General features: G+C 36.9%; 4 protein-coding genes across 4 annotated transcripts; 2 read left to right on the top strand and 2 right to left on the bottom strand.

The window, feature by feature from the left end:
• Positions 1-1,304: 1,304 nt before the first annotated feature.
• Positions 1,305-5,095, top strand: LOC114826459 (protein NRT1/ PTR FAMILY 4.5-like). The gene is made up of 6 exons (XM_029106681.2): positions 1,305-1,349; positions 1,471-1,558; positions 1,664-1,881; positions 3,175-3,621; positions 3,757-3,881; positions 4,055-5,095. The coding sequence occupies exons 1-6, from the start codon at positions 1,347-1,349 to the stop codon at positions 4,920-4,922; spliced, it is 1,749 nt and encodes a 582-aa protein (XP_028962514.2). The 5' UTR covers positions 1,305-1,346; the 3' UTR covers positions 4,923-5,095.
• A 384-nt stretch (positions 5,096-5,479) lies between these two features.
• LOC103441607 (protein TUNICAMYCIN INDUCED 1) lies at positions 5,480-7,711 on the bottom strand. Its single transcript, XM_008380293.4, has 3 exons — positions 7,189-7,711; positions 6,753-7,064; positions 5,480-6,403 (listed from the first exon to the last, which is right to left on the bottom strand). The coding sequence occupies exons 1-3, from the start codon at positions 7,303-7,305 to the stop codon at positions 5,660-5,662; spliced, it is 1,173 nt and encodes a 390-aa protein (XP_008378515.3). The 5' UTR covers positions 7,306-7,711; the 3' UTR covers positions 5,480-5,659.
• A 664-nt stretch (positions 7,712-8,375) lies between these two features.
• LOC103441617 (thylakoidal processing peptidase 1, chloroplastic-like) lies at positions 8,376-11,308 on the bottom strand. The gene is made up of 6 exons (XM_008380303.4): positions 10,189-11,308; positions 9,857-9,925; positions 9,666-9,734; positions 9,462-9,548; positions 9,282-9,349; positions 8,376-9,156 (listed from the first exon to the last, which is right to left on the bottom strand). The coding sequence occupies exons 1-6, from the start codon at positions 10,888-10,890 to the stop codon at positions 9,036-9,038; spliced, it is 1,116 nt and encodes a 371-aa protein (XP_008378525.3). The 5' UTR covers positions 10,891-11,308; the 3' UTR covers positions 8,376-9,035.
• An 8,508-nt stretch (positions 11,309-19,816) lies between these two features.
• LOC103440467 (lysine histidine transporter-like 8) lies at positions 19,817-23,291 on the top strand. Its single transcript, XM_008379158.4, has 5 exons — positions 19,817-20,507; positions 21,504-21,637; positions 21,833-22,260; positions 22,358-22,489; positions 22,587-23,291. Exons 1-5 carry the CDS (start codon positions 20,122-20,124, stop codon positions 23,073-23,075), a joined length of 1,569 nt encoding a protein of 522 aa, XP_008377380.1. The 5' UTR covers positions 19,817-20,121; the 3' UTR covers positions 23,076-23,291.
• The last annotated feature ends 1,900 nt before the right edge of the window (positions 23,292-25,191 follow it).

The raw sequence follows: 25,191 nt of genomic DNA, 5'->3' as shown, positions 1-25,191 counted from the left end.
GGATGATTCCCCATCAATCGAACGGCCACAAAACAACTGCAATTATGAAAAACAAACAACCGTTGACCTCAATCTCATAAAAAGAGAGGAACCCATATCAAAACCGGTGAGAGAAATAAGAAATTGGGAACTGTTTCATCGGAAATGATGATTTAGGGGGAACGTATTAGAAATTTTTCCTGTTAATCCTTAAGTCGCAGTGTCGGAGGAGAGAGAGAGAGAGAGCAGGACAACAACAGCAACAAACAAACCAACCAAAAAGTTTGAGATTTCGACTCAAACTATCTATTAAATTGGAAATTTGCTAATTTTTTTGTTTGCAAGAGAGAGAGTTTCTGGTCTGTGTGCTGGTAGAATTGGGAAGATGAAGAAAGAATCATTGGATCAAATTTAATGGTCAAATATGTATTGGATCAAATTTAATGATCAAATATGTGTCGACACTGAGTGTACGTAGCTACTCAAGAAAAATTCAAGCCATTAGGGCTAGCCTAGTGGTGAGGGTGTGGGTAAGGGGTGAGGTAGTCTAGGAGGTCTTGGGTTCAAGGCTTGGGGTGGGTAAGGGGTGGGGTAGTAAAATAAAAATTAAAAAAAATTAAAAAAAAAAAACTACTCAAGAAAAATTCAGCATTTTAATTTAAATGATGTTAAGAAACATATATCATTTCTCACACATGAGCGTGGCAATACCCTTATTACATAATTAAATACATATTATGCAGAGAGATAGAGTCATATAGGTCCTATAAGACCATCTCCAACCCTTGGGCTAAAAGCCAAATTTTTTAGCCCGGAAAATTTAGCTTTTAGCCCAGAAACATCTTTTCTGCTCCAACCCTTCTACCCTAAAATTTTAGCCCGGAATTATTAAAAAATGAAATTAGCCTAAATTTTTTTCTTAAATCAATTTTTAAAAAAAAATTAAATATGTAGATTATTGTAAATTAATTTTATGAACATTTTAATCTAAAAAAATTTAAATTCCGATAAACATTTCGCATTTAGCCCGGGGGGAAAGCTGGGGGGTATTTGGCCCAGAAATAGCATTTGGCATTTAGCCTAAAATTTTAGCATGGATTGGAGAGTGTTTGGGGGGTAATTTGGGGGGGTAATTTGGCTTTTAGCCCAGGGTTGGAGATGGTCTAAGAAACAAAATATGGCCAAGCAAGTCTTCCAAAATCCCAAGATGCCAATTGATTCCTTTTTGTTATCATTTGTCCAGAAAAGCATCCGTACGTCTCTATATATATTCCTTTTTGGGTATCAGTATCAAACCATCAGCCAACCTCCACAAAACTCAGAAGAGTCGGAAGACCAGGCTCCCTCCTCCTACACTTCAAGGCACAATGGTAATTCACCTTTCTAGGGGCACCATTCAAGCTCAACAGAAAGAAAATTATTAAGATCATTTATATGATCCCATATTTATTTGTCATTTTAAAACCCTAATATGAGATTATATATGAACAGGCCGATATCTGCCAAAGGTTTGAAGGCAAGCCTAAGCAGGCAGCTGCAGCAAGGCTAGGAGGAAATCGAGCTGCACTTTTCGTTTTCGGTAACTTTTACGATTGAAATTATCATATTTACTCCTTTTTTAGATTTTAGTTTCTCTTTAAGTACGTAATTACTATTCATGCTGAATTTACGTGCATGCGTGCAGCGACGGAGGGACTCGAGAACATGGCGTTTATTGCAAATGCTATGAGCCTTGTGACTTATTTCTATGGATATATGAACTTGAGCTTGACAAAGTCTGCCACCACTCTTACCAACTTCATGGGGACTGCATTTATACTAACCCTAGTTGGTGGCTTCATCTCTGATACTTATTGGTCGAGATTCAAAACTTGTGTCGTCTTCATCTGCATTGAATTGGTGGTAAGTATCTTCTAAAAGAAAATAAGACATTTTTACTATATATTGTTATTTAATGGTGGTCTATTTGTTTGTATATACAACAGTTATCACATGGTATATTTGAGTGTGTAATGCTAGAGAGCCTAATTTATATACAAAATTTGCAAACTAAATTATGTGTCACCAATAAGAATTAGCATGCACGTTTATCAACACTTAAAAATAATTCAATCATCAACTTTCATGTTATTTAGTTTACAAAATTTTGTCTACAAATTTAGTCACCCTAGCATTATCTTTTATGTGTGTTATAAACAGTTCACAGTTGCTTAAAGCGGGATGAAAGATACGTTGTTTTGACAGCCATAGGTTGAATATTGGTGTGTAGTCAGGGTCACCTAATAAAAAGAAGAGAACTTTAACGAAAAACTCCCAGTACTGTTTACTTTAACGACCATATTTTTACACTAAAAAGTCAATCCTAGTACTATTCACTTTACCCTTTATTTTGTCCTTATCATTAAAACTCAAAATTTTCAAGCTCTTTTAATTAGTTTTCCTTAAAAAGAATCTTCTTCGAATAGCATATTGCATCTGGCAAAGACCAAAATAATCAATTTTAGTGAAACTTTAGAAAAGAAGCCAAAGCCTGTTTATTTCTAAAGGAAAATTAATGAAAAAGGCTTGAAAACTTTGAGTTTTAATGATAAGGACAAAATAAAGGGTAAAATGAATAGTACCAGGATTGACTTTTTAGTGTAAAAATGTGATTTTTCGTTAAAGTGAACAGTACCGGGTGCTTTTCGTTAAAATTCACATATTTCTAAAGGCTGCCCTCTCTCGGCTGGATGTTGGTCCAGCCTACTACCAGGATCCCGTATCCAGCAACCCAACCTAAAAAAAGGGCATAAAAGCGCCTTGTCGGCCTACAAATATTTGATTAATGCAAAAGGAATAATCTAATTTTAGACTTAATGGAGAGCCAGAAGATCATTGGTAAACCCCATGATAGCTGATGATATCATGTGGCTACGGTTGGTTGATGATCCAGCATGCAGACAATCATGATGACATCATGTCACTTAATTAAACAGTACTTACATGGGAACTTAGCAGTCCTATCCCTCTTACAAACCAGTAAACTAACAAATTTAGTTAAAAAAGAGTGCTACTTCTTCATGAGCTAATCCTGATCGTTCTTATTTTGGGGAAAAAAATGATTATAATAAGTTTATTTGTGTATACGCAACTGATGCTAGAATTCATCGAAAAGAAAGGCTAAAACTAATCATTTATTAATTTACAAATTCGCAGGGACTTGGTCTGTTAACAATACAAGCACACTTCCCTCAACTAAGGCCATTCCCTTGCAAAGGTGTTGCGCCAAGCCAAATGTACCAGTGTGAGGCTCCAAACACAAGCCAACTTGCAATGCTCTACACCGGACTCTACCTAATGGCTTTAGGCACCAGCGGCGTCAAGGCAGCTTTGCCGGCCCTGGGAGCCGACCAATACGACGAGAAGGACCCTAAGGGAGCAGCACAGTTGTCCAGCTTCTTCAACTGGTTCTTGTTCAGCCTCACCATTGGAGCTATTTTTGGTGTCACTTTTGTGGTCTGGATCAGCACCAACCATGGTTGGGACTTGTCCTTTGTTGTGTGCACCATTGCAGTTCTCTTTGCTCTTCTTTTCGTGTGCATGGGAAAGTCACTCTATAGAAACAATGTTCCCAAGGGAAGTCCCCTCCTGAGTATCCTACAGGTAATTAATCACAAATTTATGCAGACGAGTCAAACTTTAATATTTAAGAAAAGACACTGTCTGAGTTAGGAGCCAATTACTTTCATTCATAAATGCGTAATTAGAGGTTGATTAAGTTTGTTCTTGATTGTTCAGGTTTGTGTGGTTGCCATCAAAAACCGAAAACTTCAAATTCCTGAGAATACAGAGGAGTTGCATGAGATCCATGACAAAGAAGCAGGTGAACAACATGAAATTCTTCAGAGAACAGATCAATTCAGGTAAATCGAGATTGTCTACACTTACAAATTTCCTCTATTCGAACTGTAAGACAAAACTACTAAAAGTCTTGTTTTGACGGTGTTTTTATAATGGAAGCACTTGTATATAACGAAAAGCGCTTCTTATAATGTTTGATAGAAAAAGTTAAAAGTGCTTATGAAATACATATCAGATGGTTGGACCACGCAGCAATCTCCAGTGGCACTACGGCTGACGGTGCATCAACACCTACAGTACATGGATCATGGAGCCTATGCACTGTTACACAAGTTGAAGAAACAAAGCTCCTAATCCGCATGCTCCCAATCATATTAAGTACTGTCTTCATGAACACATGCATGGCGCAACTCCAGACCTTCTCAATCCAACAGAGCACAACCATGAACCGTAATCTGCTCGGATTCAAAGTTCCTGGCCCTTCAATCCCAGCAATCCCTTTAACCTTCATGTTCTTTCTTATCCCGATTTACGAAAGAATTTTTGTGCCAATCGCTCGAAAAATCACCGGGATCCCAACCGGGATACGCCACCTCCAGCGCATCGCAGTTGGGCTAGTGCTCTCTGCTATCTCCATGGCGGTGGCCGGACTCGTAGAAACTCGCCGCAAACACGTAGCGGTTCAACACAACATGGTCGACAGCGCAGAGCCACTGCCGATGAGTGTTTTTTGGCTGGGGCTGCAGTATGCAATTTTCGGAGCTGCAGATATGTTTACATTGGTAGGGCTTCTGGAGTTCTTCTATGCTGAGAGTGCGGTCGGAATGAAGTCTCTCAGCACCGCCATATCGTGGTGTTCGATTGCGTTTGGGTATTTCTTGAGCACGGTGGTGGTGGAGGTGGTGAATAAAGTCAGCGGCGGGTGGCTGGCTAGCAATAATTTGAACAGAGATAAGCTGAACTATTTCTATTGGTTGTTGGCAGGGCTCAGTGTGCTTAATTTTGGAGGTTATGTGGTTTGTGCATCTTGGTATAAGTACAAAAAGGTAGAAGTGATTAAGGAAGGTGATTACAGTGGGAAGGTTGAAATGGTTAAAGCCTAGTTAGGGTTTGTTTTAGGGTGGTGCTGTCTACACACCATTTTTTACATCTCACAGACCTCTCTCAATTTTCGGTCATCGGATCGAATAAATTGCAAGAGATCAAAGGATATAAATTAACAAGAGGTGTGTCAGAGACAAAAATGAGTGTGGACGGCACTTGTCGGTATATGAATGAATAGTATATATTGTAATGATTATCAACATTATTAAGAGAACCCATATTATGAAATGCATTTCATAACACATGATATTAAACTTCAAAATGAAGGGCAATATGATAAGGGGAAATGATTTCCGCACTCTGGAGAAAATCAGAGTGCGGGAATCGTTTCCCTATGATGATTACATATTATTCTAGACTAACCATTTTCATCCAACATATATACAGTGAGTATCCACCAAAACCGAAACCAAAAATTCATGAGGGAAAAAGATTATGCAATGAAAATGAGACTCAAGCGATCGCAGAGGCAACGATCCAACAAAAACGATCCTGACTATATCAGATTATAAAGTCGAAAGCGAAATAAGATCAAACTAATATCAAGTCATCAATCTGTATAACGTTTGTTTTCTTAATTAACAATTTACTTACAGGAGCAATCGAGAGTGCTATCGAACAATTGGCATGTACTGTTTCATCCATCATATAGAAAAAGGGCATGGGCACAAACAACGCCTTGTCGCCTTAATCTGCAAAACATTCTCAAAAAAGAATACTTTACAACAGGTTTACTCTACCACTTCACATCCAGTGTTAACGCCTCTGGAGGGCCAAGGACAGATCCGGACTTGGTAAAGGAAATATTTGACGTCAAACTACTCCATGCAACTGAATCAGCTACAATGAAGGGCCTAATCTTTCTAACAAAGAGAGGCTTAACCCTCTTTAATTCAACTCTCGCCAAAACTTCAAACCAAACCCGTTGAACAGCTGGCCTAGTTCTCCACCCTTCTTTGTCATGGAGTGCACCAACCCTCCGAAAATCCAATTTGAGCTCTACCTTGAAGCGGACAATAGTTGAAGCTTTGATTTTTCCTTCAACAAATCCCGACAATTTGTTCTGGCGAATTCTATCACCAAGAAAGCCTTTCCAAATTCTTTCCAGCATAGATATCCTCAAACTTAAAGAATCAATGGGGCAAGGCCGCTTCTTGTATGCATGACTTCTGTAGCACTTCTCTGGCAACAATTCAACTATCTCCTTGGAAATAAAATTAGTTTCAATGTGGGCATCATGATTTCGAGTCTTGTATGCAACCAATGTTGCCTGCCCAAAAACACGAATCGGAACTAATGGGGCACAGTATGAATGCCCAATGGACCAAAACTCACTCCTCTCCTTAGTAGCACCACTGCCATTTGATGATAAACCAAGATCAGACACATGAAACACAGAGACTTCGATCGCTCTGCTTACCTCCACGGTTATGCCTTCACCAACAAGAATCCTTTTCAACCCATTATATGTAGTGTTCATCTACAATATATAAACGAAATTGCTCAAGCTATTTGTACATGAAATTGTCCGAAAACTACAAACGAGCAACAAGTGAGCTATAGTGTCAATCAAAACCAGTTCGGAAACACTTTCGAAGTATGCAGAAATAGAATTCTACAAATTTTCAATACATGGGGCAATAAACAGCACAATAAAACAGATTTTTCGTGTTCGTTAAGTGCCGGTTTAGTGACAATTTAGTGAAGAAGTTCTCTTTTTGATCGAATCATTTGTAAACTGATGAGAACCAATCAAGACAACTAACATAATTATGAAATTCAAGTTCGATTAAGCATTGAATTAAGCATCGATTAAGCATTGAGCTTACCGGCAATGAAAGCGAGAGCTCGTGAGCGCCGCCGACCCGCAACTCAAACGGACCCTCCACTTCGAAGGTGTCGACAACGGCCATGGAGCTGAGCTCCTGAACGAGAGACCCCAAATGGGTCCTGGGTTTCCTGAACTTCTTCCAGGAAGCGACGTCGTCAGAGAACAAGACGCCGACGTGGATCTTCCCGAATCCGACCCGGAACTCGTACCGCTGGGCGCTCCCGAATCGGACCCTGCCCACATCCAGCCTGGAGACCCTCACGTCCTGCAAATCCCACTTGTGCTTGGCCGAGATTTGCTTCAGAACTTCCTTCAAAATTCACCAAAAAATGGAAAGAAAAGTAGAAATTAAAAATCACAGAGCTGTAGAAAAAAGGAGAGAGAGAGAGAGAGAGAGAGAGAGAGGGAGAGATGAGATCGACAAGAGAGAGTACCTGCAAGATTAGAGTGTCGTCGTTTAGAGAGGAAGAATTGAAAGCGAGAATTAATTGAAGCGGGAACTGGAGGCAGAGGAAGAGGAGGAGGGAGACGGTGGCGCCGCCGGTCCTCATCGTTTTTTGTGTATGTTTTGATTCGTCAACGACTGACTGAAGCGGAAGGGATCGAGTCCCACTCTCTCACCGCCGTGTTTGCGTTTTGGGTTCCAATGATGATGGGATAACCTTCCTCATCAGACCGTTATTTTTTTTACCTGCCGGTTATCTTATTTTAAATTTTTTTCATTTGGCTGCTACAATTAGTTTCATTTTTCATTGAGTAGGGATGAGGATTTGTACTTTTAGTCCAAATTTTATACAGAACGTCTTGAGTTCGATTTTTAACGCTAGTGGCCAGACGAAATAGAAATGCATCTGTTAGTATTTCTGGTTCTTAAAAAGAATTTGGTGTGGTGAAATTGAATATGGCATGACTAAATTGAACAGAGGGCAGTTTGATCTTTTTGGTTCAATTCGGATTCATATATCCAAACAAAACATTTCATGTAGTTGAACAAAAATAGAATTGAAATCGTTCCCTTGATGCATTAGCACAAGAAGAAAAGTTAAGGGTCTGCTTGATATCCTATTTGAAATTTTTTATCATTTTTCAAAACATTTGTTAAGAACATTTCTTAAAAACAATTTTTTTAAGACTCAAAAACTTAATTGGATTGCGATTTAAATTTTTTAAATCTTACGACTTAAGCTAGATAAAGAAATATAAAAAGAGGGGGGTCGCAGGAGAGGGAGAAAGAAGAGAAAGGAGGAAAGAAAATAAGAGATGATTGAAGGAAAGAGATAGAAGAGAGGATCAGACAAAATAGAAATGAAGAAGAGAGAGAAAGAACCGAGAAATGAAGATAGCAGATTAGAAGAATGACGAAAAAAGTATAAAAAAAAAAGATGAGAGAGAGAGAGAGAGAGAGAGATTTGAAGTGAGATAGAAAGACGGAGGGAAAAGAAATAATTAAGTTTAGTTTAAAGTTTCTAAAAACTCACTTTTTATGTTTTTAAAAAATAAACTATAGCTTTTAGTTATTCTTCAGTTTTTGAAAATAACTCTATTAAACAAGTTTTTAAGATCTAAAACTTGAAAATTATTCTTGAGTTTAAAAAATTAAATTCAAGTAGAGTATCAAACAGACCCTAAAATTCCGACTAAGCAGTTTGATCGGATTATTAACGAACAACGATTTACACAGATGAACAATGCGTCTTATAAAATGGAACAGCAGAACTCCAAAGACGTCATTTTACACGGATGCTTCGAAGGAAGCAAGCAAAGCCTACAGGCAACAGGAAAAAAGGGAGGTCAGGTTCAATTCATGGGCAAGCTTTCAGCATAACTGCAAAGAAACATCTGCGGCTACCATCCGCGAACCATCTCCGTCTCTTCGTATGACAAGAATCATCCCCACCAGCATCAAAGGCGATCAGACCTTCACCCGGCACGAGAGGTGCTGCATTTCCAGATGAATCTTCCCCTTCCTTCGGACGTTTGGTTCCTCACAGGTGCTGAAACCTCATCATGTATGGCAGCTGAACCTCCCAACAACATATAAGAACAAAATAATTTGATGAATCATATAAGTTGAACACTTCAGCTTCATCTTTCTTTTCTTCGTTCAGAGTAAGTTTAAATTTCATACAGATTCTCAGACTGATGGATAAGTTTATCCATCCAAATCATCTTCAAAGTGCTCGAAAACGAGCCAAAAGAGTGGTGTAAGTCAATTCACTATCTTGATAAGAGAACAAGAATGTATTCTGAGGTCATCCCCTTGCAAACAGAGGGCAACTGGTCAAGAAACTGCAACGGTGTTATTTGGTCCTTGTGGTTCAAACGTGGTGTCAGACACCTTGGAAGGAGGCCAGTAGCGAAACACCGATCTGCCAAGAATGTTTTTCACAGGAAGTGGACCCCTGAAAACAAGTAAACAACATCAACATGTCAGCAATGCGATAATTCTTTTTTTGGTTACGAAGATATAACAATTCAGTTGGAAGGATAATGATCTTAATGTGCTAAACTAAGAGCTTAGACGTACCAGTTATGAGAGTCAAAACTATTGTTGCGATTATCTCCCAATACGAAGACATAGCCTTCTGGAACAAGCTGCATAATCAGGCAAGCAGGTCACAATTTTGTAAGCAATTGTCCATGTCTCTCCGTATCCAAATCAACTGAAGGAAAAGAAATCAATGAGAAGCCAGAAGAGGATGCCTACCACTGGATCCATTTCATAATTGAGCGGCTCCAATATGTAATTTTCATTCTGAGCAAGATCATTGACAAGCAACTTCCCGTTGCGAACCTGATCAATAGAAATCCAGGTAAATAACACGTCAAAAACCAAGGCATATAATTTTTCAATTTTTTTGAATAGATTGCCTGAGCTATGAACTTATACGAAGACTAAAGAGATTATTACCTCGACCCAATCTCCAGCCTTAGCTACAATCCTTTTGATGAATACATCGGTTGAGTTGTAACCAATTTCCTACACAGTACACAACAAAACAGAAGAAGAAAAAATGTCAGCAACCCATGCAAAAATTTATTACCAAATGTAACTAAGGGTGCAAGTGAAAGATTCTTACAAAATGTAGTTATATACATTACCTGTAAGATTGGAGGTGCCTTGAAAATTACTATATCTGAAACCTCAGGATTTTTAAAGAAATATGAAACCTGATTCATCAAAGGAAGAGAAGATATCAGCTGAACTGAGAATCTGGTTGAGAATATAATGTCCTACACGTAATCGATTTCACACACCAACAGAAGAAAATTTTCCACATTTATTAATTCACCAAGTAGAGCTTGCAAGCATAAATTTCCATATCCCAATTCAAATTCACATTGTACTAACCAAGACTATATAAACTATCAATCAATCAGAAAACCAACATTGAACAAATTAAAAGATGGCGAAAATTCGAACGTGAACTAACCTTCTCCGCCAAAACTCGGTCACCCACATCGAGAGTGGGATACATTGAAGTGGAGGGAATCGATCGGGGCTCAGCCAAGAAGGACTTAAACAATACACTAACTGTAACAGCAGTGAACACAGCCTTAGCGTCCTCCGAGCAAGAATTCAACAATCGTGACAAAAACCCGGTCCTGCCCAAGTCTTTCTTAGCCAGCTGCGAGGCCTGAGCAACCTCGTCCACGCACAAGGTTCCACCTTTATCCACTTCCTTCATTATCGATTCAGGGACGGTGTCGTTGCTGGGCAGCCACTTCGATGCCTGTAAAGAGGGCATGATCGAACTGACATTAAACGGCGAAATCCCCATGGCGGCCGGAGCCGAAGAGACGCCGGTGGCGATAGCCGTTGACTTTAGAAGCGAGATCAACCCCAGAAAGATCGGGCTCTTGCTGCTCTCGCCTAGAATCTCCTCGGCGAGGGCGGTGTACAGCGACGGCAATGGCCTAACGGCGGCCGACGAATGCTTCGAGCGGGAGAATTGGGTCTGGTAATTGTGGACGGGGACAGAGGGGTTGATATCGGGCTTCTGGCTGGATCCTAATACCCGAGACCTGACCCAGCATTCGTGAAATCCTCGGCAGTTCCCCGCGCGGAGGTTTGCCGAGGATGCAAGGTTTTGGGCCACATAGCCGGAGAAGCTCAGGGTGACACGAATAGCCATAACTATGAATTTGATTAGGTTGGTGAGGTAGTGGTGCAGTGTGCTGTCGAAGAGTGACGGGATGGATCTAGGAAACCCTAGCAAGCGATGGATGCCATTGCGGAGGTTGACGACGGTGAATCGGCAGCGGGAAGGTTGAATTGAAAGGTGGGGTTACAGAACTGGAGGTGTTTTGGGGGAAACAATTGGGGATTGGGAAAATTAGGGTTTGTGAAGAAAAAAACTCGGAGGTGGTTTGCCGGAGGGAGAGAGAGAGAGGGAGTGAAGCTCGCGAGTCACGACTCACGAGTCACGAGCAAGCGGATTCGGAATCGACAGAAATCGCAAAGTTGGGGCTGCTATTGGGAACGATAGGTTTTATTAGAAAGGGGGCTGATTTTGTAGACGAAAATGGCCTTTGCTTCTTTCCTTATTTACGATTGTGCCTTTGTTGTCTCCTTTTTGTCATATATCATTTTTATACGAGGTGATGCCCTCCATAGCACCTATTTTTATTTTCCATGTCTCTTAGTTTTCGGATTTAATAACTTGAAAAATAAAAATATTAAGAGTTAGTATTACATTGCATGTTCACTTTTATTTTCCTCAAGAGATTAAATCATACAACGTAATACTAACTCTTAATATTTTCTTTATATGTCAGTAGGTTGTTTTTATTCAAGTGGTAGTGGTTGAGAAAAACCGAACTCGAGACATGAATTGAAAGGATAATTGTTACTATTATCTTTGAATTAGTTTTTTTTTTTTTTTACAATAATTGAGACCGAAGGGGAATTTGAATCAAAACGCAACGGGTCAAAGATGAAGTCCCTAACAACTATAACGCTTCACCATGTGCATTGGTTTTATATGTTACTATTATGTGTTTTTATACAAGCAATTTTAAATGAAAGAAAAATCAAATTTATAACCTCGAATACATAAATAAATATTGGACAACTTGAATTACAAACTTCTTGTATTTTTTTTATCGAATTTATACCGTAAACATTAAATTCATTAACCATGTAAATATGTTAAAAATAGATAAAATATAGTTTAATGTAAACATTCAGTCTTTTCACCAAAAAATAAAACAGTCACAAAGTATATAGCTGTAACTGAAATTAAAATCCACATAACTCCCAGGATAATTTGGTCTTTCGACAATTGTGGTGGAGGGCAACCGTGACTTCCAAAGTCGCTTTCCGTTATTTCGTTGACTTTGACTGAGAATAGTCTTACCTTCCACCTACTTACCTCAAAAATAAATACCGAAAAGACGATAATAACCTTACAATTTTCTGTTGCAAAGCAAACCGTCTGGGATGTTCTGGGAATTTAAAACTATATAATTTAGGACTACATATTACACCTCAAAATTTGATATGATTTTTAAAATAGGAAGTGAGGTTTTAATTTTATCACGTTATCACTTAAGATATTAGAATGTCTAAATATCTCTTAAGTTGATTAGTTTTGTAGTTAATATGCTATAAATGTGACTTATATGTCAGAGTTATGGATTTTATACTCACCGACATGAAAGATGTGAAATGCAATTAGTCCTTGTGTTTTTTTTTTTTTGTCAAACGATAAATTTTGTTAGATTAAATGTATATTAACCACTAACGGGGTTCGAATCCACGTCGTCATGAAACTTATATCATTTCCACCATTGTAGTAAAAGTCACTTGCAGTTAGTCCTATAGTTTAAGTTGGATTAATATATTTCAAAATATAATGCATAAACAAAAAGAAAAATGGTGATAAAGTGGGAAATTGCGAAAATCAAAAGGGGCGTTTCAACAATTTGAAGTTGATTTTTTTCCGCTGACTGAGTGTGTATATAATTGAAGCAGTTGATGACGGAAGCGCATATGTCAGCAACATTAGCTTGATTAGCCTGATTAAGTTATCCGAATGTCAAACAATGTGGTTGGGTAGATTCTTGATCCATTCTGATTTAACAATTATGACATGGCGCACATGATCATTTTCATCGATAACAATGTGCATATCTTCCTAGTAAGTTTGATATTAAATTATAATTTGTTTTGCGTGAATAGAAGGTAGAATATATAATAAAAAAAATTGTATATCGTCAGGAACGTATCTTTATATGACCGAATCACGTAATGAACGTTATGTTCATATGGTTGACAATCAAGTCGTTACTCTATCCTTGTTCAATAAATAGTACTGTAACCTTTGCTAAAAAATTAAAAATAAATAATACCTTAATCGAAACATTCTTGCATATCAGTGACGACGTGTTATATTCACATGAGCTAATAACCAAATATTTCCCCACCATAATCAATTGAAAGTAAATTAATGTTTCATAATCTCATTTATGTAAAACTAAACGCCATAGGGAAAACGAATTTGCTTCTAACGGGACAATGATTGAAAAGATGAACGACAGCTCGATTTTTTAGGCTGTGCAATTTCATTAGCATTAAGCACGGAATTTAATACAGATGACGCTTTTATTGCAGTTGCAAAACATAATCATGCGTATAGCGATATTCGAATTTACTTAATTGAATAAAGTATTAAACTTCACTCGAACGATAAATATTTATAGTGAGGTTTGATGTCTAATTGTTAATTGTTGAATGTGGTGCTATTCATACATTTATTTTGTCTTTCACACACTCTATATTCAATTTACGTCATTTAATTCAACAATTGAAAATTTAAGATATTTGTTTGGAAAGTAAAAAAAAAGTATGTGGATAACACCATCCATCGTGAAAACTTATTGCGATTACTAATTAGATAAAGAGAGCTTTAATGAAAATGGTTTCTTTCAACTTTTTATTAACAAAAAATCATCCATTAACTTTATTAAATCATCCATTAACTTTATTTAATAAAGAATGCTTAAATTTTAATAAAAATTACTTAAGTTTTAATATATAAAAAAAAGACAAAAATTTAACATAATAATTAAAAAAATTAAAAAAAAAATCTGTCACGCACGTCACATCACTCAATCACACATACTTTTTCTCTCTCTTTCTCCCTCCACCGTTATTAGCTTCTCTCTCTCACATATTTTCATCAAATTTCTCTCTGCTCTCACCTCACTCATTCACATCAATTTTTTTTATTTTCTCTCATCTCTCATATCACTCTATTCTCACTCCATAAATATTACAATTTTTACTTTTTATTTTATTGTATGTTTATTTGACCATTGTTTCATAATTTTTTTTTGAACAAACTAAGTAATAATATTACAAAACAAAAAATAAAGAATTTTTTTTTATTTTCAGTTTGATAAACAATGCTTATTTTAATTTCGAAATAGTAATTTTATCTTTAGTTTGGACAATTTTTTTAAGTTTGTGTCATGTTATGTTAACATTAGTTATTTTTACAACTGAACATTGATTATTTATAGAATTGAACACTGATTATATTTAGAACTTAACACTAACTATTTCCCAAACCAAATAATGACTAACTCTTAAACCGAACACTAATCCTATCACTATTTCTTAAACTGAATACTGACTATTTATTAAACCAAACACTAATACTCTCACTATTTCGTAAACTAAACATTGACTATTTCTTAAATCGAACACTATTACTATCACTATTTCGTAAATTAAACACTAACTATTTCTTAAACCGAACACTTATACTATCACTGTTTCGTACACTAACTATTTCTTAAACCAAACATTAGTATTATCACTATTTCTTAAACTGAACACTAATACTATCACTATTTCGTAAACTAAACACTGACTATTTCTTAAATTAAACGCTAGTATTTTCACTATTTCATTAACCATGGCAGAGAAAACAATGGACAACAGGTGAAGTTCAATTGGAAAATGCACACTAGCATCTATGGCTTTGGGGGCCTAGAAATTAGTTGCCAATGGTTTGAAAAATAAACTTGGAAAAGGCATGTCATCAACATACAAATGATTAGTTGTGTTTTATGATTAGTTGTTATACTGATTAATGGATGAGTCGTGAACATTCTAACAATGAATAGCAAACCCAAATAATTATTCTATACACGAGAATGTCGTCAAAAGTATTATGATGGTCGAATCTCTTCAGTAAGTGTCATCCAAAGCATTTAGTCATTTAAGTCTGAAGAAAGTAGGTATTTCTTTAATTTTGGGAACGATGCGAGCCTATTCCATTATCACAAAAGGTCAAATAGGAAATCATCAGTTAAGATTGTTATGGGAGATAGTTTATTACATTTTCGTTGAAAATTGCGAGAGCAGGAACACGAGAGGAGCATTGAAAGTACTAACTATCATCATTAAAGCTCCTAAACATGAAATAAAGAAAGAGAAAGGAGGCACATGGGGCTATGAGGCTAGGGTTTGAAGCTACTAAAGAAAATAACAATAAAAGGTGTGGGTTGCTGCAATATATATATATATATATATATATATATATATATATATATATGGTAAGTTTACAAAATTTGCAATGCATGCGCTTTTGTGAGGTTTTATTTTTTTTGTCCTTATCATTAAATAAAATTATAGGGTAATTTTTAGTTAAAATGCAAATTTTTGAAGTCATTTTCATTAGTTTTTAAGAAAAACTAATGAAAATGACTTGAAAACTTTAAGTTTTAATAATAAGAACAAAATAAATGATAAAGTGAATAGCACCATGTTTGAATTTTTAATGTAAAAATATAGTTTTTCGTTAAAATGAACAGTACCGTGGGTTTTTCGTTAAAACTTCATAGTTTTTATTTAGATTAACGGCTCGACGTAAAGTATATTTTAGAGTGAAAAATGAAAAAGCACGAAGGCCTGATTAAAAAGTTTCTGGGCTTCGATTCTTATCATTGGAGCCTCATGGATATTCTTCTTGGGCCCCCAGAGTCTATGGAATGACTGGGAGCATTTTGACATGCCGCATTGGGAGCCACGGTAATAGCGTGCCCCGTCATTCGTTGGTCAGTGTAGGAGTGCGACTGGAGATTGATAGGGCTTGAGGTTAGAAATCCAAGATGAAATCTCGATACATCAGATGCGGAAAGTGGCCTATCAACTAGCTCTAAGGGCCGAGGAAAGGCTAAAGAGAAGGACCACAAGGAGACACCAAAGGTGATAGGGGAGTAGATAAGAGATATTTTACTCGGATTTGCACTAAATTACCAGATAACTATTCATAAATAAGATCAAACTTATCATTCACGTGAGTCAGGATGAGATTTTGCTTATAAGAGAACATAAATATCTCTACAAAATAGTGCTTGGGGATGTTTCCATTTCGGTTTAACATCGCCATATATATTGCTTGTGGACATTTAGAGTGATCTATTCAAATACTGCTACCTTCACCACTCACCAACTCCATGCTTAAGCATCATTTTCCATCTTTGATGACCCCATGTTTGGAGAAATATTCCAGTGAACTCGAAACACGAGCAGTACAACCAAGTGTCATAATATTAATGGAAAAAACGCGGAAGAAAAAATTCTTCATTTATATTATGACACAGAGTATACCAAATTGTGTTTCGAATAACGGAAAAATGTCTCCCGTTTATATTTGAACCCATCCTATCCTGCATCTAGGACACAATACTTCGGAAAGAATTTGAACCTAAAGTTAATATTGGACATTTGTGCCCATTTTATGTTTGAAAGTTCCTTCTCTTCTGCCTGTCATCCATAGACATTTTTATATTAGTTTTTCTTCTCTTATCATCAGTTTAACTCATCTTTCATTTTCTCAGCGCACAGACCCCATTCACTTGTTTATCGTAGAGGATAAATTTTTTATTGTGACCGAAACATGGATAGTACACCACGTATTTTTATATAAAGTGGTAGAAACTTTTATTTTTTAAGTTATTAATTTTTTAATAAACATATCCCACCATTTATATAGTGACACTTAGTGTACCATCCCGTATTCCGAATCACAAAAAATCTCTCATTGTAGAATCCGTAAGAGCATCTCCAAAGGAGATGCCAAAATATATACATTAGCTATAATAGTAAAAAAAGACCACACTAATCTCCAACCGAAGTGTCAAATCCTATGTGGCGATGACATAGATTGGCAGCAAAAGATGCTGCTGTCAAATTTGACAGCAGCTTCAAATGTTTTTTTATTAATTATTAAATATATTTCATTAATTTTTAATTAGTTTAATCATTTAATATCCTACTTTTTTCTTCTTTTCATCAAGGAAGGTGAACAAATTACTGATTAAACTTTAAATATCCTTTATTAAATTTTAATTAGTTTAATAATTTATTTTATAAAATAAAAAAATAATAATTTAATTTGACATATCAGTCGGAAAACAAAACTTTAAAAAATATCAAAGTACCACATAAACTATCAAATTTTAAATTTTATGTTCAAAATTTAATTAATATCTCCTTTGAAGATAATGTAATGTAAGTACCCAATGCTCCACAAATGTGAAAAGAATTTCTTCCAAGGCCCTACTTGAAGCACCATATTAATGAAAACTTGACGGCTAACCAAGTTGTAACTTTCGGCCAACCATTTATCCGCATGGGACCTTTATTCTTAAAAACAAATTAAAATATAATTACAGAAGATGATTAATAATTCGAATTAATGATCCTAAAAAAATATGATAGCAGATAATTAATACGCATGCCTCGAGCAGCTTGCATGCGTTTCCATCAGCAGTTAATTTCCAACGCAAATGCGTGACAGTAATTACTTGACCTTTTTACCCAGATTACCAACAAAACCCTAAAAATTATATAAAAAAAAATTGGCACGTGTGCACCAGCAGCAAACGCGCGATGGGAAGCACGTGGTTGTGTTGGGTAAATATCTGGCATTTTTTTATCTGTATTGTTGCTTGAAAATTACCGCTTTTTTAAAAAAGTTACCGCCGCTGGCCCACTGACGTTCAGAAATTGTATGGAGTGCTGGGCTGTGGGACCACCGTTTTCCGGTCCTTGTCAACTCCAACCTCACGCGCATCGCAATGTACTCTCGTTCTTATTCATTTGTTTATATACGATTAAACAAATTAATTTTGAACTCGTTTGAATGTGTTTTTAAAATGATTGAAAATATTTTTAAAAAGAAATTTCTTTTTGTTCGAACAACACTTAAAGTGCTTTCTGCAAGAAGCGCTTTAAGTATTTTTTCAAAATTTACTTGTATTTTTATTAAGAATTGATTCTAAAAACATTTTCATTTTAAAAGCAAATCAAAACAAGCTCTTATTTATATAGGTTGATTTATTTAAATTTTTTTATACACAACCCAAAAATTTAACCATTAAATGTTGTGTGACAATTTGGTACTTCCATATACTTTTCCCCTAAATAGTAATAAGAAACTATTTAAAATAATTAGAAAATAAATCTTAATTATTTAAAATGATCAAAAACAAATATTGAGACACAAGAATCAAATATTACGAATCAAAATACTGATGATATTTTGGAAAGCTAACCATTTCAACAATTAGGATTTAAAAAAACTCTCTTTCTAGTCGATTTTCAATATCAAATGAGAAGAACAACGACCCTTTTTCATCACTATTGTCATGATTTTGTGCAATGAGGATATTCGTTTTAACTAATGTTTTAGAAATAAAGTAGGATTTTCTCTCATCTTTTTTCCTTCATTTCCCTTATTTCTTATTTGAAAAGGTCACAATTAAGTTATGTCAACATCTTGTTTTAACTTTTTTATAAAATGACACAAAGCAAAAAGTCTGAGAGAAAAAACCACATAAAGGAAATTAGAATGGAAGAAAATCTTACGGTCTGGTGGTATTCCTCTTCACTTACAAACGATATGTCTTATAATCGAATCCCGTAAATAACGAATTCGATATTAAATTAGAATACCCATTACGTGATTTAAGCGAACTCTCTCTCTCTCATTAGTGTAAAATATCAATATACTTTAAAAAAAAAAAAAACACAATGGAGGTAGGTGTTCACAGTCAAGAATGTCCCAAATCCAAATCTTATTGGAACAAGGAGTCGCAGTCAACAGTCACGCTTACTTGTAACTTGTGACTTGTGGGATGAGTGAAAAAAAAAACTCTAAGTTAATGTCTATCCACACGCCAACACAGACCAATGCAGCGATCACCTCACCTCGCAATCTCGCATCCCCACCCGCCAATCGTCGCGTGCAATGCCCAACACCAAAGAACCGAAAATTCCGCAGGCCGGACATACTTTCTAGGACCCATCCAAATAACGTTCATCGCACATTCACCAACAACGCATGATTGCTCGACTCTTTGACCAAATTCACGAGCCTTCCTTATCCCACCCCTCCACTAAAATTAAGTAAAACATGGTGCTGGGACTTTAAGATTTCGAGTTTATTAGTTGTCTAACATGGTATTAGAGTGTCGATTTTAGAAAAATCCGAGCAGTAGACCTCCATTGCCTATTTTAGTAGTGCAGGATGCACTTGTTTTGTTGTGCGTGGTTATTTCTCTCTTTACATGCATGATAGAGCTGAAACAGTGTTAAACTTGATATAGATAATTGATACATTTGCAAAAAGCTTAAGCGTAGTTAAGATGGTTGCAATTGTTCTGTTCTTCATATTGAACATAGTTTGTTTGTCTAAATGTTGGAACTATGAAGTACACTTGAGAGTTACCGATTATAAAACACTTCATTTCGCAAAAGGCTAATGAAGTGACATCTTTGGACGAAAATGCTCCTGAATCGTCTTGTTCTACAACTCCAATGCTCTGTTTGTTTCTATCTCTACCTACATGCATAATGAGATTGCACGTGAAAACAAGTATCAGTTTGATATACATTGTTGACTTATTTCCTCAAAGTTTAGATTTTGCTCACCACTTTTTCCAAACGGTAACACCACCACTTATGTTCGGGTCTGTCGTGTGTTCTACAAAGCTAATCTAGCTTAATAAATAAGAATCTACTTCTCATTAAAAGAACACAGATTACGAAATTTTTAAGCAAGATCGTTACTTTGTTTAAATTGAAGCTCCTCCTCGCTCACATCCTTCTCTTCCTACATCATGTCATATCAATCTCTCACTCACTCAAAGGCCCCACGCTCCTTCTGATCATCACTGGCGTTCCGACACACAACACTGAAAGCAAAAAGAAAAAAGTGCCATTATTCACACGCATAAACACACAGAGAAACACAGCTTCTCGTACCTCCATTATATATAAGAGCACCAGAGCAACTCTCTCAGGCATTAACAAAAACACTTTCAACGCATTAAACACACTGGAAGCAATGGATGAGAGGCCCGAGACGGAGCTGATATCGATTCCGGCGACCCCACGCGGGGTGTCGACGCCGGAGATACAAACCCCATCTGGTCAGAGGTCCCCTCGCCTGCCGTCCAAGGAGGCTAAGTCGTCCACGGCCTGGACTCCGACATCGTTCATCTCGCCCAGGTTCCTCAGCCCCATCGGCACGCCCATGAAGCGGGTGCTGGTCAACATGAAGGGATACTTGGAGGAGGTGGGCCACCTCACCAAGCTCAACCCGCAGGACGCGTGGCTTCCCATCACCGAATCCCGCAACGGCAACGCTCACTACGCTGCGTTTCATAACCTCAATGCCGGCGTTGGCTTCCAGGCCCTGGTGCTTCCCGTCGCCTTCTCTTTTCTCGGCTGGTAATTAACTGGTTAAACCCTGCTCTGCTAATCACAATTACTGATAAATCGTAATTACCCATTTCACCTAATTACCTCAAGCTTCATAAAGTTTGTTGCTTTAGGGGGTTAACTGCATTTTTGGTTAATTATCCAGTTGTGGTTTAGCTCTGGAATTACGTTTCTTGGTTGGTAATTAATTAGCTAAACCTACTCCTCGACTAATAATTACTGATAAATCTTGATTACCACCTAACTAGCTCAAGCTTCATAAAGTTCCAAGCTTTAGGGTTAATTGTTTTTATCTTAATTCTATTAATTACCCAGATGTGAAATTTTGATTTGGAATTATGTTTGTTGGCGTTTTCTACTTGATTTTCTGCGGCTTCTGTCACTCTCTCACATGGTTTCTGGTGTGAGGAATTTGACTAAAGTTTATGGCTTTTGTGGGTCCAGCAGATTAAAGTCACTTCATTTATTGAAAATTAATCATAGGTTATTCTTTTAATTTGGAAAAAGTAAATGACAGAACATTCTTGAGGCATGTCACTTCCTTTACCTTTTGCTTTTCCATAACTTCAAAGATCTTGTTTTATTCTCTTCACTGCAATCCTACTCTTTGCTTACCTTTAACTTTTTGAATTTATAATTATTTTGGTGTTATAATTTTTAATTACTAAAGAGAGGTCAATGAATTCCTTTCAACTGTTCATTTCAATATGCAAAAATTTCACAATACACCAATGCATAACAATACGTAAATGAATTTACCGATTGGATGTGCGCAATGCATCCAAGAATTCAAAGAAATTTAACGTGTTTATGAGAACCTGCTGCACAATTATACATTTTTGAATTGTGTATTTGGTCATGAATGGTATAATATAAGCCAATATTCATAGATTTGAAGTGTTTGAATTAGGATAAAATTGTCAAATCTGCTAAGAACAACTAGTTGAAAATTGAAATGACTGGACTTGGTTGGGGCATTTGTAATTTACTTGATTTTGTCCACAGGAGCTGGGGAACACTTTCCTTAACCATAGCCTACTTCTGGCAGCTATACACATTGTGGATTCTAGTTCAGCTTCACGAAGCAGTCCCGGGAAAGCGGTACAACAGATATGTGGAGCTTGCACAAGCTGCATTTGGTAAGAGAGCTTACATTTACCAACAGGTCAACAACTGCAAGATTATTTGTTTCTTGAATATTTCATAATCTGCATTAGGTATCACCGCATTCAAAGAATTTAGTTCGATCTTTGCGAGCGCTATACATTCGGAATTGAGAACATGGCATGTGAATAAGTCATTAACTGGCATATATATATATTTCTTTGTGGCAGGGGAAAGATTGGGAGTTTGGCTTGCTCTCTTCCCCACTGTCTATTTATCAGCTGGAACTGCAACAGCTTTAATTCTCATAGGAGGGGAGACCATGAAACTATTTTTCCAGATAGTTTGTGGACCGCTATGTTCGTCGAATCCCCTAACGACAGTTGAGTGGTACCTAGTGTTCACTTCGCTATGTATCGTTCTATCTCAGCTCCCAAACCTCAATTCGATTGCAGGACTTTCGCTCGTTGGGGCTGTGACCGCCATAACTTACTCTACAATGGTTTGGGTTCTCTCTGTTAGCCAGACAAGACCACCCACAATTTCGTATGAACCCATTTCGTTGCCAACCGCTTCGGCTTCTGTCTTTGCCGTCCTGAATGCTCTTGGTATTGTAGCCTTTGCTTTCAGGGGGCACAATTTAGTTCTCGAGATTCAGGTATGCACTCTATCAGTCCTGAAGTGATGAACTCATCTTCAGTTGGAAATTTTCACTATGAATTCTTATCTAACGCAAATCCATTTATCCGACTTAGGCAACAATGCCATCGACCTTTAAGCACCCGGCTCATGTGCCAATGTGGAGGGGAGCCAAGGTTGCTTATTTCTTCATTGCCATGTGTTTGTTCCCTGTTGCAATTGGAGGCTTCTGGGCTTATGGAAACCTTGTAAGATCACCGTTCTTTTAACTTGTGAGGCGCATTTCATCGGTTTTTATAAATGCAGTCTTTTGTTGATTGGATTGCATGTTCTGTTTGGCTGCAGATGCCTTCAGGAGGGATTCTCAATGCCCTGTACGGATTCCACAGTCATGACATTCCAAGAGGACTCCTTGCAATGTGTTTCCTACTAGTTGTGTTCAATTGCTTGAGCAGTTTCCAGATATACTCCATGCCAGTATTCGACAGTTTTGAAGCCGGTTACACCAGCCGCACCAATCGCCCTTGCTCAATTTGGGTCAGGTCTGGTTTCCGAGTTCTCTATGGATTCATCAACTTCTTCATAGGCGTGGCGCTCCCCTTCCTCTCCAGTCTTGCCGGTCTACTAGGAGGGCTCACGCTTCCGGTCACATTCGCCTATCCTTGCTTCATGTGGGTTCTTATTAAAAAACCCACGAAGTACAGCTTCAACTGGTATTTCCATTGGATCTTGGGCTGGTTGGGGATCGCCTTTAGCTTGGCATTTTCGATCGGAGGGGTATGGAGCATGGTGAACAGCGGACTTAAATTGAAGTTCTTCAAGCCGCCGAACTGATGTTTCATTGACTTGCTTCAGAATTATGCAAAATTTGTTCAACAAAACTTTCTTTGGTTCAAATTCCATATGTCTCGTACGTACATATGATCGTTCTTGATGTCACGTGGTTAATATGTTGTAACGGTAAGTTTCTTCAGGTTCTCTAATAGAAACTTTATACATTGTGCCTGCCTATTTAGTATTGAAATTGGAAATGCTAGCGTATTATTATTATTTTCACTCTTTGTTTTCTACTTCTACATTCCGGCATTTGTTCAATTCAACGGCTAGAAACACAGAGCGAATCACAAGAAGGAACTTAAGTACATAAATCATTTCTGACTTCCTATCACTATAATTTGGATGGACCCATTCTTAATGCTTTTGGATCTTTATAAGTTGGCCCCATTTTCATTGCATGCTTCGAGGGCATTATAAGTTGCATTGGACCCAGTTTCATTGCATGTTTTTGGGTCGGACCCAATCTAATATGCTTATCACGAGTTTTTATCACAAATAGTCATTTATGTTTTAAAGACTTATCAATTTGATTCTTTAGTTCCAAACTCATAAATTTGGTAAACAAATTGCACTTGTCGCTTACTTCCGTTAAAATCTGTTAGTGTACATATGTGGCATTTGTGTGGAAGGCAAGGACAATTTTGATAACCAAGGGAATACATGAAGGACTGAATTGATTAATTACTAAAACATAAAGGACTATTTATGATTAATAAAATATACAAATAAAAAATAAAAAATAAAAAATAAACCCTACCTATCACTATTATTCTTTAACATGATAGTACTTACCCCACCGTCTACCGTGAGAGCCACATAGTCATGAGAATAAGTTACATGACGTGAGTACATCCTCACTTAATATTTAGTACTCCTGAAAATTAAACATTTAGACAAAAATTTACAAATAACTTTATTTTATTAACATAGAATGTTGCCATATTGATATACATGTACTATGTAAGTTATTCTATGTGGTCATGCGGCCAAGCTCACGCACAAGGTCCCTCTGTATTGGGTCACTCCACCCAAACCCCTATGATGTTACATACAAAGTTCGAAAAAGGGGTTTCCCTCCTACCTAACAAAAAGAAGCAAGGAGCTTTCTTCTAATTCCCCTTCACTTATAAAGTTATAAGCCACTTAAAATTCCATGAATTTTAGCAAAAACCACTTAAAATAACAAAAATAAAAATAATTGAACTCAATTGTTATTGCAATCTACTGTATTTGCATGGTTGCACCCGACATTAATAGCTAACAGATGAGGAATTCTTTTTTGGATTAATTACGCATACACCTTTTGAGGTTTTTTGTGTTTTCCGAAAATCCCCTTAAGTTTTCAGCACATCACAAACTCCCCTTACGTTTTAAAATCATTTCACAAATCCCCTTCTATGAAGAAAGTTGTGAAAATACAAGGAAACTCTTACGGAGTTAAAATAGTGTTTGACTACAAATTTTGATTAGACCTATCTTTTGAAAAACCTAATGATATTTGACAATAGTAACCAGTAGGATCTTTGGCAATATGGAAGGCTATGGTGGCTAACCAAGATGATGCAAATCACCTTCTGCATGCGAGCAGAAACGATGAAAATATTTATACCGGAGCTCAGTAACAACTGTGAGCAAAGATTTGCCAATGGACCAGGAAAAGATTGTAACTATCTTCACCGCGATTGACTTCTCAGGCAACAATTTCTTACGGACAAACACATGTCGATATCGGAGAATTCAGATCATTGTATATCCTCAACTTCTCCAACAATGATTTCATAGGTGAAATCCCATCATCATCGAGTAACTTTCGAAATCTCGAGTCTTTCGAATTTCGATCTTTCACTGAAACAACATGAGAGGTTCCACCTGAATTTTCAGAACTCCATTTCCTTGCATTCTTGAACCTCTCAAGCAATCACTTGGTTGGCAAGATCCCAATCGGCACTCAGTTTCAACATCTCCAAAATCTTCCTTGGGGAGAAAAATACCCGGTGGAAAAACTTGTTAATTGGGGTGTTTGTGATATGTTAAAAACCTGAGCGGGTTGTGTGAAACACACAAAAAACTTCAGGGGTGTATGTGTAATCAACCCATTTTTTTCTATAGTTTG

The sequence above is a fragment of the Malus domestica genome, chromosome 08 (assembly GCF_042453785.1).
Source record: "Malus domestica chromosome 08, GDT2T_hap1".
Classification (NCBI taxonomy): domain Eukaryota; kingdom Viridiplantae; phylum Streptophyta; class Magnoliopsida; order Rosales; family Rosaceae; genus Malus; species Malus domestica.
This window is presented reverse-complemented; position numbering and strand designations above follow the sequence as displayed.

What these genes read in the sequence shown, in the direction of transcription:
- LOC114826459 (XM_029106681.2), top strand. An exon ending in CCCTCCTGAGTATCCTACAG is followed by an intron (nt 3,622 to 3,756) that starts GTAATTAATCAC and finishes TTGATTGTTCAG; the next exon opens with GTTTGTGTGGTTGCCATCAA. An exon ending in CAGAGAACAGATCAATTCAG is followed by an intron (nt 3,882 to 4,054) that starts GTAAATCGAGAT and finishes AATACATATCAG; the next exon opens with ATGGTTGGACCACGCAGCAA.
- LOC103441607 (XM_008380293.4), bottom strand. Translation starts at nt 7,305, where the DNA reads ATGAGGACCGGCGGCGCCACCGTCTCCCTCCTCCTCTTCCTCTGCCTC. An exon ending in ACGACACTCTAATCTTGCAG is followed by an intron (nt 7,065 to 7,188) that starts GTACTCTCTCTT and finishes TGAATTTTGAAG; the next exon opens with GAAGTTCTGAAGCAAATCTC. An exon ending in AGCTCTCGCTTTCATTGCCG is followed by an intron (nt 6,404 to 6,752) that starts GTAAGCTCAATG and finishes TATATATTGTAG; the next exon opens with ATGAACACTACATATAATGG.
- LOC103441617 (XM_008380303.4), bottom strand. Translation starts at nt 10,890, where the DNA reads ATGGCTATTCGTGTCACCCTGAGCTTCTCCGGCTATGTGGCCCAAAAC. An exon ending in ACCGAGTTTTGGCGGAGAAG is followed by an intron (nt 9,926 to 10,188) that starts GTTAGTTCACGT and finishes TTGATGAATCAG; the next exon opens with GTTTCATATTTCTTTAAAAA. An exon ending in AGTTTTGACTCTCATAACTG is followed by an intron (nt 9,157 to 9,281) that starts GTACGTCTAAGC and finishes ACTTGTTTTCAG; the next exon opens with GGGTCCACTTCCTGTGAAAA.
- LOC103440467 (XM_008379158.4), top strand. Translation starts at nt 20,122, where the DNA reads ATGGATGAGAGGCCCGAGACGGAGCTGATATCGATTCCGGCGACCCCA. An exon ending in GCCTTCTCTTTTCTCGGCTG is followed by an intron (nt 20,508 to 21,503) that starts GTAATTAACTGG and finishes TTTTGTCCACAG; the next exon opens with GAGCTGGGGAACACTTTCCT. An exon ending in ATTTAGTTCTCGAGATTCAG is followed by an intron (nt 22,261 to 22,357) that starts GTATGCACTCTA and finishes TATCCGACTTAG; the next exon opens with GCAACAATGCCATCGACCTT.